Source organism: Aquarana catesbeiana, linkage group LG11 (assembly GCF_042186555.1).
Source record: "Aquarana catesbeiana isolate 2022-GZ linkage group LG11, ASM4218655v1, whole genome shotgun sequence".
Classification (NCBI taxonomy): Eukaryota; Metazoa; Chordata; class Amphibia; order Anura; family Ranidae; genus Aquarana; species Aquarana catesbeiana.
Window position 1 is genome coordinate 140,036,242 of NC_133334.1, and position 12,716 is coordinate 140,048,957.

The following is a 12,716-nucleotide window of genomic DNA, read 5'->3' on the forward strand; positions in this document are numbered from 1 at the left end:
AAAGTCTGAATCGTGGCGTATAGTTCCTTCTTTACAGAGGCAACCAGATCATCACAAACCGAAGCTGATTCCTCCTTAACTAAAGAAGTGATGCATGTACTGCATAAGGCTTTTTTCCAATTTTCGCCCATTTTGGCCCTGCAAGAAGGACATCTCTTTTTTGGGTCAGAGAGAAAAAACAAAAAAGGGAAAAAACCAGGGGACCTTTTAGTGAGACCCGGTCTCAGCTACACAAGAATCACCCACAGGTGCACTAAGAAGAAACCAGTCAGCCTCTAGTGCCCAGACAGGCCCCTTGCCACTAGGGGGTAAGAAAAAAGAAAATAGACCAAACCCAGGAAAGGAAGAAAGGCAGACTTAAACTGCTGCTCCTACCTGAGCTTTACTGGCGCCTGTGCCTGTCCCCACCGCTGCAGACGCTGAGTCCTCCATCTCTGGTGTGCAGCTCCTCACTTGTGGCTTTATAAGCCGCTTCCGGACTCCCATAGTGCATCTGCACCGGACCGGAAGCGGAAGTAGGCGCCAGTTCCTGTCCTCCCTCCTCCCCCCTTGCATCCACGCCGGAAATGACGCTTCTGCTGACCCAGCGACCCCGCCATGTCACTTCCGCCGCGCCTGCCGGCCAAAAAACATGGCGGCGGCGCACGCGCACCGCCGCCCTATGACCGCGCGGATCACCGGGTCTACGGCTCTCACCGAGCACCAGGAGGGGAAGAGGAGCCCGTTTGCTACCACTGCCGAGGCTTGGGTAGGCCGGGAGGACAGCGGGTCCCTGAAGGAGGAAAAAAAGAAAGGAAGCCCCGTCTCCCAGGAGCACCTGAGAGAACCTGCTCCCCCTCAAAAGATGTTCCCTCCAGGCCGGAGGAAACACAAAAACTGAGGTATGGTGGGGAGGCGCCTCCCTTTAAAGTTTGGAGGAAGAGGGTGTTTCCTGTTCCGGTGGGTGGAGTCGCTATCTCTCAGGTGCTGTCCTGAAAGACGCCTTGGGAAAAAAGGGTTAAGGACGGTGGTTTGGCGGTGCTGCCCCATTGATTTTAATGGGCGCTTTAGGATCGGTGTATACACCGCTCCTACGGGGCTGCAAAGATGCTGCTTGCAGGACTTTTTTTACCGTCCTGCAAGCGCACCGCTCCAGTGTGAAAGCGATCGGGCTTTCACACTGTAGAGACAGGATAGACTCCTTACAGGCGTTATGCAGGCCTGTAAAGCGCCTCAGTGTGAAAGTAGCCTAAAACGTATACTGTGATATAAGCCCAAGGGCTTCTAACTGATCTCAAAGATTTATTGAAGCCACAGTAGTAATAAAAACTATGAAAATCATAAAGTTATAAAAAGCAATTAAAATGCAAGATTGACATGCAAGGCATCCCCTCTTTCTACATTGGAAGATACCTATCCTGTGGTCAAAGGAGGATCAGATTTCTGTAAACCTGCTTTTTCTTTGAGACTGTTAGCTCGTTTGGAGCTATTGGGGTTGCACAGATACCAAGCATTTGCAAAGTACTCATGCAAATGCTCCAATGCCTAAACTGATACGTGGCAAGTCATGAGATGATCAGTGCAGTGGTGGTGACCATTACAAGCACAGATCTCCCTGTATAGGATTTCAATAAAGCAGCTGACAGCCACTTCACTCCCTCCCATGGCTTTTAGCTGCTATATTGATATCTATACAGGGAGATCGGTGCTTTTAACGGCCCACACCAATCATCCCGGCTGTCCCCTTTGTCCCCCTCCGCTCCCCCCTCTGTGTCCCAGATGTCAGGATGGAGAGCGGAGAAAGGATCAGGTAAATATGCAATTTACCGACTCCTTCCTTTTCTGAACATCCATTCATAACTGAGCATCGTTAACTGTTCAGTTTATAAATGGGGAGGAGTTTGTCTCCTCTCCATCTTCAGTGCAGCTGAGGCTGCAGAGAAAGGGACTGGGGAATCCGTGTCCTCAGTCCCCTTCCTTGTTTTAAAAGGGGAGAGATCAGGGGTCTAGACCCCTGATATCTCGCAAAAGCACCCCCCCCCAAACAGGGTTGATGGGGGGGGGGGGGGGGGAGGGTGACAAAAATTGTAATAAATATTTAATATTTAAGAGCTGGATAGTTTCCTAAATGCACATAGTATAACTGGATACTAAAATTTAGGGGTAATAACCAGGGGTAGTTGATCCAGGAAGTTTCAGATTGCATCCCGAGGGATCGGGAATGAATTTTTCCCCCACTGGAGCAAATTGGACCATGTTATAAAAGCGGAACCTAACTCTCCAGTCTCTTGACAGTGTCAGTGGTTTTTAATTTTGTTTTTTTATTAATTTTACAATTCTACTATTAAAATATTTATTACAATTTTTGTCCCCCCCCCCCCCCCCTTTTTTTTTTTTTTTTTTTTTTTTTAATTTTTTAAACCAATCTACTGAGCTGGCCAGAACCAGTTTTTTAGGGAGTCTATTCCACACAGCTTGTACTATGAAGAAGCCTTTTTGTATTTGGAGATTAAATCTCTTTTCCTCCAGAAGTAAAGAGTGCCCCCTTGTCATAAAGTGAATAACTCAACACTAAGTTCACCATATGGACGACTTATGTATTTATAGATGGTGTTCATATCCCCCCTTAATCTCTTAAGAGAGAATTCAGTTCCTCTAATCTTTCCTCATAGCTGAGCTCCTCCATGCCTCTTATCAGTTTGGTTACCCTTCTCTGCACTTTCAGATCACAGTCATGCTTTTTGTGAACTGGTGCTCAAAAATCATTTTGGGAGGTCTAAACAACTACTTATATAGTTGGTGATGTTGAGGTGTGCTTGTGCTTTCATGTCAGTATTACATTGTATATTCCTGTATGTTAAAGGTCATTTAGGTGCCTAATAGTTTTTAAATTAAATATCGATGCTCTCTGCTGAAACCTACTGCTTATGGAAGAGAATTCCACATTCTTACAGTAAAGAACCCTGTTTAAGGTTCAATTGATTCGCTTTTAATTTTAGTGAATGGCTGCGTGTCTTTAATTTTCCTTTCGCAGAAACGTTTTATCCCTATTGTGGGGGTCACCAGTACGATAATTGTACATTGAAATCATGTCCCTTCTCCTCAAGCGCCTCCAGAGAGAATAAGTTCAATGCTCGTAATCTTTCCTCATAACTAAAAGGTCCTCCAGTCCCTTTATTAGGAGGGATGTGCGGAACTGGAGAGTCTAGAAAAGGGCAACAAAGCTGAAGACTGTTGGCCAGAACTGGACGGCAATAGGATGGATTGTATAGACAGATCCTTGCGCCGATCTGATAGATGTGATGCAATGAGCCATGGTTAGCAGATTTCTGGAATCATTCAATTTTCAAACTCAACGTTCTGAAATTTCCCAGGAGGTGTAGTGGGAAGGGTGAGTGGAGGGTGCAGATACAGTGCATCTGCAAAGTATTCACAGCGCTTCAATTTTTCCACATTTTGTTAGGTTACAGCCTTATTCCAAAAAGGATTAAATTCATTATTTTCCTCAAAATTCTACAAACAATACCCCATAATGACAACGTCAAAGACGCTTGTTTGAAATCTTTGAAAATGTATTAAATAAAAATCACATGTACATAAGTATTCACAGCCTTTGACATGACATTCAAAATTGAGCTTGGTGTATCCCGTTTCCACTGATCATCCTTGAGATTTTTCTACAACTTGACTGAGTCCACCTGTGGTAAATTCAGTTGATTAAACAGGATTTGGAAAGGCACACACCTGTCTATATAAAAAAGGTCCCAAAGTTAACAGTGCATGTCAGAGCAGAAACCAAGCCATGAAGTCCAAGGAATTGTCTGTATACCTCTGAGACAGGATTGTATGGAGGCACAGATCTGGGAAGGATATAGAAAAAAAATTCTGCAGGAGTGAAGGTCCCAATGGAGCACAGTGGCCTCCATCACCCATAAATGGAAGAAGTTTGGAACCACCATAGCTCTTCCTAGATTGGGCCGCCTGGCCAAACAGTGATCGGAGAGAAGGGCCTTAGTCGGGGAGGTGGTCAAGAATCTGATGGTCACTCTAACAGAGCACCAGCATTACTCTGTGGATAACCACCATCTATGCAGCACTCCACCAATCACGCCTGTATGGTAGAGTGGCCAGACGGAAGCCACTCCTCACTAAAAGGCACATGACAGCCCGTCTGGAGTTTGCCAAGACACACCTGAAGGACTCTGACCATGAGAAACAAAATTCTCCGGTCTGATGAAACAAAGATTGAACTCTTTGGCCTGAATGGCAAGTGTCATGTCCGGAGGAAATCAGGCACAGCTCATCACCTATACCATCCCTACAGTGAAGCATGGTGGTGGCAGGAGCTGGGAGACTAGTCAGGATAGGAGGGAAAGATGAATGCAGCAATGTACAGAAATATCCTTGACGAAAACCTGCTCCAGAGCACTCTGGACCTTAGACTGGGGCAAAGGATCATCTTAAAAACAGGACAAAGACCCTAGGCACACAGCCAAAATAACAAAGAAGTGGCTACGGGACAACTCTGTGAATGTCCTTGAGTGGCCCAGCAAGAGTCCGGACCTGAACCGGATTGAACATCTCTGGACAGATCTGAACATGGCTGTGCACCGACGCTCCCTGTCCAACCTGATGGAGCTTGAAGAGGTCCTGCAAAGGAGTATGAGGGAAACTGCCCAAGAATAGGTGTGCCAAGCTTGTAGCTTCACTCTCAAAAAGACTTAAGGCTGTAATTTGTGCTAAAGGGGGCTTCAACAAAAGTATTGAGCAAAGGCTGTGGATACTTAAGTATATAGGATTTTTTTTTCCTTTAATAAATTTGCAAAGATTGCAAACAAACTTCTTTCACATTGTTGTCATTATGTGGTATTGTTTGTAGCATTTTGAGGAAAATAATGAATTTAATCAATTTTTGGAATAAGGCTGTAACATAACAAAATGTGGAAAAAGTGAAGCGCTGTGAATACATTCTGGATGCACTGTAGGTCCTCACATTACATTCAGATGACCGGACAGACGCGATCAGCTGTATGACTACATAGTGGCATTGTGGGAACTTACTCTATGACCTTTTGACTGTAATTTACGGGGGGGGGGGGGGACGTAATTTCTTGATGGATAGTAGAAAGATTTAAATGTATTTTAATAACACTGATCACACCTTACAAGAATCCATTTCAGATGACATTTGTCAGAACAACAATTTTTTCCTAAGAATGGTATAAGCATTAAAGTCTACTTCTATAAAGAATGGATTGTGTAGAAAAGCACTAACATTGTACAGTTTGTAATGTGTAATATCATGTTTAGATCTACCTACAACTATGTCCAGCTGGATATATTAGGTAGGTTTTCATTACAGTTCTGGTAACTCTAAAGTTCATTTCACAAAGTTTGTAACATGTATGCTGACCATTGTACATAGTATACCCAAATGATGTGACGAATGTATTCAGTGGTAGCTCAGATCATTTTAAGACACTTAGTCCTCATGCACACGGACGTTTTTACAGCTGCTTTTTTGAGCTTTTTTTGCAGCTTAAAAAGGCCTGTCTATGTTAGTCTATGGCTTCATGCCCACCTAGGCGTTTTTGAGCTGCAAGTGTCATAGGCGTTTTTAAGCTGTAAAAAAAACCCAGGACCAGTGGTTTCTGAGAGACGTTTTTCAGCTGTAAAAACGCTCAAACGTCATTCACCAACATTTTTTAACGGTTTTGATCCATTGAAAAAAAAAAAAAAAAAAAAAAGACGCTAAAACGCTAACGCGGAAAAACGCTATAAAAAGTTTTTAAAAAATCACTGCAAAGATACTGGCGTTTTCATAACGTTATTTTAACAGCCTGTGTGCATGAGGGCTTATAATTTCCCAGGAATGGTTATAGTGTTAATTGATTGAGCAGGCAAGTCCTCCCATTACACTCCAATGATCTGACAGATGTGATCAGCTATTGCCTGGTACACACAATGAGAATATTGGACGAATGATCATGCTAGTCTCGTATCGAAAACCAAAAAGGTTGTTAAAGTTACAAAAATTCTCGTAAAACAGAACACAACTTCAGAAGTGATGTATTGTATTTTTTTGTGTCTAAGCATGCGTGGTTTTGGTTGCACAATTTTTTTTTTTTTTTTTTTTAAAGACGAACACTGTATAGAGTTTGTTCTGACGAATACTGTACAGAGCACGAGAAACATTTTCCTGTTTACCCCTTTGGATAATTCCGGATGAACTGCCGTGATCGGCTATCGAAAACTGTGTACTAACAATCAGATTATATTGTACGATCGCTCAGAAAGAGGTATTTTTGGTCAGATTGTGTGGTCTAGGCATATGGCATGTCTTAAAGGGAGCTACTTAAATGCTGAATGGATGGTGTAGGTAGACCCTCGTGTTAAAGAGAAAGACGTGGTGTGACAGATGAGGTCAGCTACAGGATACAGATTGCTGGGATCATTCCATTTTCAAACTGAACTTTCCCCAAAAACAGTGTATCATGAATGGATTGGTAGGCCCTCAGGTTACACTCAGATGATCTGACAGATGTGTCATGTCTTCAGGAGGACTCACCCTATCATCTCCTCACTGTAATATAATTTAGGACAGAACTTAAAGACTTGAATCAAAATGTCAGTGGATAACAGTGATCACGCATCAGCAGATACTATCTGCCTAATCAGCACATTTCCCAGGAGCGATGTGAAGAATGAATGGATGGGTCCTCATTTTAAACGCAGATAATCTGATAGATGTGATCAGCTGCATGACTAAGTCATATCTTCATTGGAACTCACCGTATGACATTGTCACTGTAATAGACGACCGTACTGGATTTCTACACAAGCATCAAATATACAAAACACTAATTACATGTCAGTTGAAAACACCACCAGATATCCTCCTTCACAATGGTCTTCCCTTGTATGATGTATTGTATGCTTTTGTTGATCTTTCTTCAATAAAACAATTATTGAACGAGAAACCACCACCAGATCCCATCTGTCATTTCAGCAGGTCTCCCCAGGAGTGCTGTAGCGTGATAGGCCCCACACATGAAGATCTGGTGCTGATCTTGGTGCTGCACATGTGATCCCTTAGGCTGCATTCACACCTGAGCGTATCGTTTTAAGGCAGGAAAGTCGCAAGATTTTGTATAGGTCAAACGGCCACCAACGTAAAAAGCAGAAAACCGCCTGTAATCTGCTTAAAAAGAAGCTCAAGTTTTTTTTTTTTTTTTAGCTTCAGGCGACAGAACAGGGCTACTTAAATTAATGGGATTTGGCTGGTTGGGCGTTTTGGAACTTTTGAGATGCGCGTTTTACGAGCTAAAAACGCTCAGGTGTGAATGGGCCCTTACAGCACCAGCAATTTGATGGCTTGACAGTATGGAGCACAAGCAATGGCAGCAGTTATTCACAGCATGCTTGGAACGAAACCTTCCAATTGATGGGTTTAGTGCCCCTTTAAGGAATGTCAGGTGATCACACACCAGCAGATCCCATCTGTCAGATCAGCAGGTTTTCCCAGGAGTGTGGAGGGTGAAGTGGCTGGTCCTCATTCTCCGATGACGACATGACAGATGTGATGGGCTTTATGTCATGTCTTCATAGGAACTCACCACCCTATGACCTTGTCACTGACAAGGTAAAGACATAAGCTGATATCTGGGGAGACATCCATTACTGTATGTCAGTTGGCAGCAGAGATCACATACCTACTGTCAGATCAGCAGGTCTCCCCGAGTATGGTGGGCTCTGGTGGCCTCCACATGCTGATCTGGCAGATGTGATGGTCTATGGGACCTTGTATGAGAAGAGGGGGGTATTAGTAGATGACAGCATGGATCGGACAGATAACTCACCCTATGACCTCGTCGCTGTAGTTGCGGCTCTTCCATGGAGTGCCGGTGTAGGCCCCTCCGGTGGTATTGCCCGGTGTAGAGTTTAGCAGGCTGTAGTTGAGGCCGAAGGTGCTGGCTTTATTGTCCCGCTTCCTCTTGTTGCGGTTGTTGTGATCGTTCCTCCATCCCCCGGGAGGACTCTGGTTCTGGTTATTATTGGAGGTCTCCAGTGGTAGGAAGTCCCCCGGCTCGCTTAGCACTGTGGTGGCCGGCATTGGAGAGGCCTGGGCCGAGCCGCTGTCCCGGTACATGTTGGCCTCACCGGCCGAGGAACTGGCGGAGGAAGATCCGCTATGTGCGGGGGAGGCCGGGCTGTTGTGGTTGAAGTAAAGGTTCCTCAGGCCTTGCGTGGTCTCCCAGATCTGCATCCACAGGCTATTGGAGGGACCGAGCTGCTCTGGCTGGAACCAGGCGATCCGAGGATCCATCAAACGGAGCCTGGGCCCCCCCTGATCCGCCTCCCGCCGGGGCTGCCCCGGATAACGCCTGTGCCTCTCTCTCCTCCTCTACAACGTGTTTCTTCGGTTCCGAACAACGGTCCGTTATCTAATGTCACCGCCCTCCCCCCTCCCTCCCCGACTAATAACGTCCCTTCTCCTCCCGGCCGGACACCTCTATCATCCACTATCCGCCCCCTGATAGGTGCTCCGGGTGTCACCACACCACACACCGATTAAAAAAAAAAAAAACTAAGTAACGAACAAGGCGTCGGCTGCTGCTCTGCGTCCCAATGGCGCCTCTGCCCGGTCTCCCAGGCCCTGGAGCTTCAAGGCCGCTGTACGTATGGGGGTCCCATGTTCACCCGTGCTCTCAGTCCGCTGTCACATCGGCCACAGCAATGGCGCCTCCTCCCTCCTTCGTTGCTTCAGGGCGCATGCTCCGTTCTACAGCACGCGGCTCCGCCCACCCTCTAAGAGTTGAACTGTAGAGAGCCGCCTAGACGTTGCGGTCTTCTCCATCTCAGTGCCGAGCCAATAGCGCTGCGTGGTGGGCGTGTTTTCAGGGCTGTCACGTGGCCAAGGTGCAAACGAGATTTAAAGAAATGAAACTAGAGGGAAAAAAACGTTCAGTGTGAGGTGAAAGGTGACCTAGGTATTAAAGGAGTTGTAAAGGCAAAAGTTTTTTTTTAATCTTTATGCATTAAGATAAAAATCCTGCACCCCCTATTACCTCTGTCCACAAGTGTATTAGACATCTGGGACTCTCCTCCTGATTGGCTGAGACACAGCAGTAGTGCCATTAGCTCCCGCAGCTGTCAATCAAAGTCAGTAAGCCAATCAGGAGAGGAAGGGACATGGCCGGGCCACAGCTCCGTGTCTGAATGGACACAGGGAGCTGCAGCTCGGGTGCCCCCATAGCAAGCTGCTTACTGTGGGGGCACTCAACAGGAGGGAGGGGCCAGGAGCACAGAAAAGGGACCCAAGAAGAGGACCTGGGCTGCTCTGTGTAAAACCACTACACAGAGCAGGTAAGTATAACATGTTTGTTACTTAAAAAAAAGAAAAAACGAGATTTTACAATCACTTTAATATTAACCACTTGACAACTGGGCACTTAAACCACCTTCCTAACCAGACCAATTTTCAGCTTTCAGTGCTCTCACATTTTGAACGACAATTACTCAGTCATGCAACACTGTACCCACATGAAATTTTGTCCTATTTTTCACACAAATAGAGCTTTCTTTTAGTGGTATTTGATCACCACTGGCCTTTTTATTTTTTGCGCTATAAATAAAAAAAAAGCATTTTTCTTAGTTTCTGTTATAAAATTTTGCAAATTAGTAATCTGTCTTCATAAATTTTGGCCAAAATTTATACTGCTACATATCTTTGGTAAAAATAACCCAAATCAGTGTAAATTATTTCGCCTTTGTGAAAGTTATAGAGTCTACAAGCTACGGTACAAATAATTGAAAATTGATCACACCTGATGTACTGAGGCCCATCTGATTTCTTGAGACACTAAGCCTCGGTTCACACCAGAGGCGGCACGGCTTGCAGGTCGCCTCACCGAGGCGACCTGCACACGACTACCGGGGCGACTTGCAAAACGACTTCTGTATAGAAGTCTATGCAAGTCGCCCCCAAAGTCGTACAGGAACCTTTTTCTAAGTCGGAGCGACTTGCGTCGCTCCAATTAGAACGGTTCCATTGTACTGAACGGGACGCTACTTGTCAGGCGACCTAGGTCGCCTGACAAGTCGTCCCAGTGTGAACCGAGGCTAACAAGCCAGGAAAGTACAAATATCTTCGAAATAATCCCATTTTGGAAAGTAGACATTTCAAAGTATTTAGTAAGAGGCACGGTTAGTTTTTTTGAAGTTGTCATTTTTTCCCACAATTCTTTGCAAAATGAAGATTTTTTTTTCTTTTCACAAAATTGTCACATTACCAGGTTTTTTCTTTCACATGGCATGTCCATACCACAAATGACACCCCAAAATACATTCTGCTACTCCTCCTGATTACAGAAATACTACATGCGTGAGACTTTTACACAGCCTGGTCACATACAGAGGCCCAATATTGAAGTAGCACCTTCAGGCGTTCTAGGAGCATAAATTACACATCTCATTTCTCAACCACCTATTACATTTTTGAAGGCCATGGAGCACCAGGACAATGGAAAAGCCCACAAAATGACCCCATTTTGGAAAGCAAACACCCTAACGTATAATCTATGAGGCATAATGAGTCTTTTGAATGGTTCATTTTTTTCCAAAAGTTTTTGCAAAATGTGGAAATAAAATGAAAATGCTTTTTTTTTTTTTTTTTACACATTTATAAGATATTTCTAACACATAGCATATATATAGCAAAAATGACACCTCAAAATACATTCTGCTACTCCTCCTGAGCATGGCAATACCACATGTGTGAGACTTTTACACAGCCTGGCAACATACAGAGGCCCACCATTGAAGTAGCACGTTCAGGCGTTCTAGGAGCATACAGTGGGGACGGAAAGTATTCAGACCCCCTTAAATTTTTCACTCTTTGTTATATTGCAGCCATTTGCTAAAATCATTTAAGTTCATTTTTTTCCTCATTAATGTACACACAGCACCCCATATTGACAGAAAAACACAGAATTCTTCAAATTTTTGCAGATTTATTAAAAAAGAAAAACTGAAATATCACATGGTCCTAAGTATTGAGACTCTTTGCTGTAACACTCATATATTTAACTAATTTGCTGTCTATTTCTCCTGATCATCCTTGAGATGGTTCTACACCTTCATTTGAGTCCAGCTGTGTTTGAGTATACTGATTGAACTTGATTAGAAAAGCCACACACCTGTCTATATAAGACCTTACAGCTCACAGTGCATGTCAGAGCAAATGAGAACTATGAGGTCAAAGGAACTGCCTGAAGAGTTCAGAGACAGAATTGTGGCAAGGCACAGATCTGGCCAAGTTTACAAAAAAATTCTGTTGCGCTTAAGGTTCCTAAGAGCACAGTGGCCTCCATAATCCTTAAATGGAAGACGTTTGGGACGACCAGTACCCTTCCTAGAGCTGGCCGTCCAGCCAAACTGAGCTATCGGGGGAGAAGAGCCTTGGTGAGAGAGGTAAAGAAGAACCCAAAGATCACTGTGGCTGAGCTCCAGAGATGCAGTCGGGAGATGGGAGAAAGTTCTAGAAAGTCAACCATCACTGCAGCCCTCCACCAGTCGGGGCTTTATGGCAGAGTGGCCTGACGGAAGCCTCTCCTCAATGCAAGAAACATGAAAGCCCGCATGGAGTTTGCTAAAAAAACACCTGAAGGTCTCCAAGATGGTGAGAAATAAGATTCTTTGGTCTGATGAGACCAAGATAGAACTTTTTGGCCTTAATTCTAAGCAGTATGTGTGGAGAAAACCAGGCACTGCTCATCACCTGTCCAATACAGTGTCAACAGTGAAGCATGCTGGTGGCAGCATCAAGCTGTGGGGGTGTTTTTCAGCTGCAGGGACAGGACGACTGGTTGCAATCAAGGGAAAGATGAATGCGGCCAAGTACAGGGATATCCTGAACGAAAACCTTCTCCAGAGTGCTCAGGACTTCAGACTGGGCCGAAGGTTTACCTTCAAACAAGACAATGACCCTAAGCACACAGTTAAAATAACGAAGGAGTGGCTTCACAACAACTCCGTGACTGTTCTTGAATGGCCCAGCCAGAGCCCTGACTTAAACCCATTTGAGCATCTCTGAAGAGACCTAAAAATGGCTGTCCACCAACATTTACCATCCAACCTGACAGAATTGGAGAGGATCTGCAAGGAGGAATGGCAGATGATTCCCAAATCCAGGTGTGAAAAACTGTGTGCATCTTTCCCAAAAAGACTCATGGCTGTATTAGATCAAAAGGGTGCTTCTACTAAATACTGAGCAAAGGGTCTGAATACTTAGGACCATGTGATATTTCAGTTTTTCTTTTTTAATAAATCTGCAAAAATGTCAACAACTCTGTGTTTTTCTGTCAATATGGGGTACTGTGTGTACATTAATGAGGAAAAAAATGAACTTAAATGATTTTAGCCAATGGCTGCAATATAATAAAGAGTGAAAAATTTAAGTGGGTCTGAATACTTTCCGTCCCCACTGTAAATTACACATCTTATTTCTCAACCACCTATTACAATTTGAAGGCCCTGGAGCACTAGGACAATGGAAACGCCCACAAAATGACCCCATTTTGGAAAGCAAACACCCCAACGTATAATCTATGAGGCATAATGAGTCTTTTGAACAGTTAATTTTTTCCCAGAAGTTTTTTGGAAAATATGGAAAAAAAAATGAAAACGCATTTTTTGTACACAAAGTTGTCCACTTATAAAATATTTCCAACACATAG

At 44.3% G+C, this 12,716-nt stretch overlaps 1 protein-coding gene across 4 annotated transcripts in view; it reads right to left on the minus strand.

Moving 5' to 3' along the window:
• Positions 1-8,778, minus strand: part of TENT4B (terminal nucleotidyltransferase 4B) — a 187,474-nt gene extending 178,696 nt beyond the window's left edge. For 3 of the 4 annotated variants that reach the window (XM_073604996.1, XM_073604993.1, XM_073604995.1), the window contains exon 1: positions 7,839-8,778. In XM_073604996.1, coding sequence (XP_073461097.1) covers positions 7,839-8,305 — 467 coding nt within the window. In that variant the 5' untranslated portion in view covers positions 8,306-8,778. The remainder of the gene's footprint in view (positions 1-7,838) is intronic. The other variant, XM_073604994.1, reaches the window with a different exon arrangement.
• Between the last annotated feature and the right edge of the window lie 3,938 nt (positions 8,779-12,716).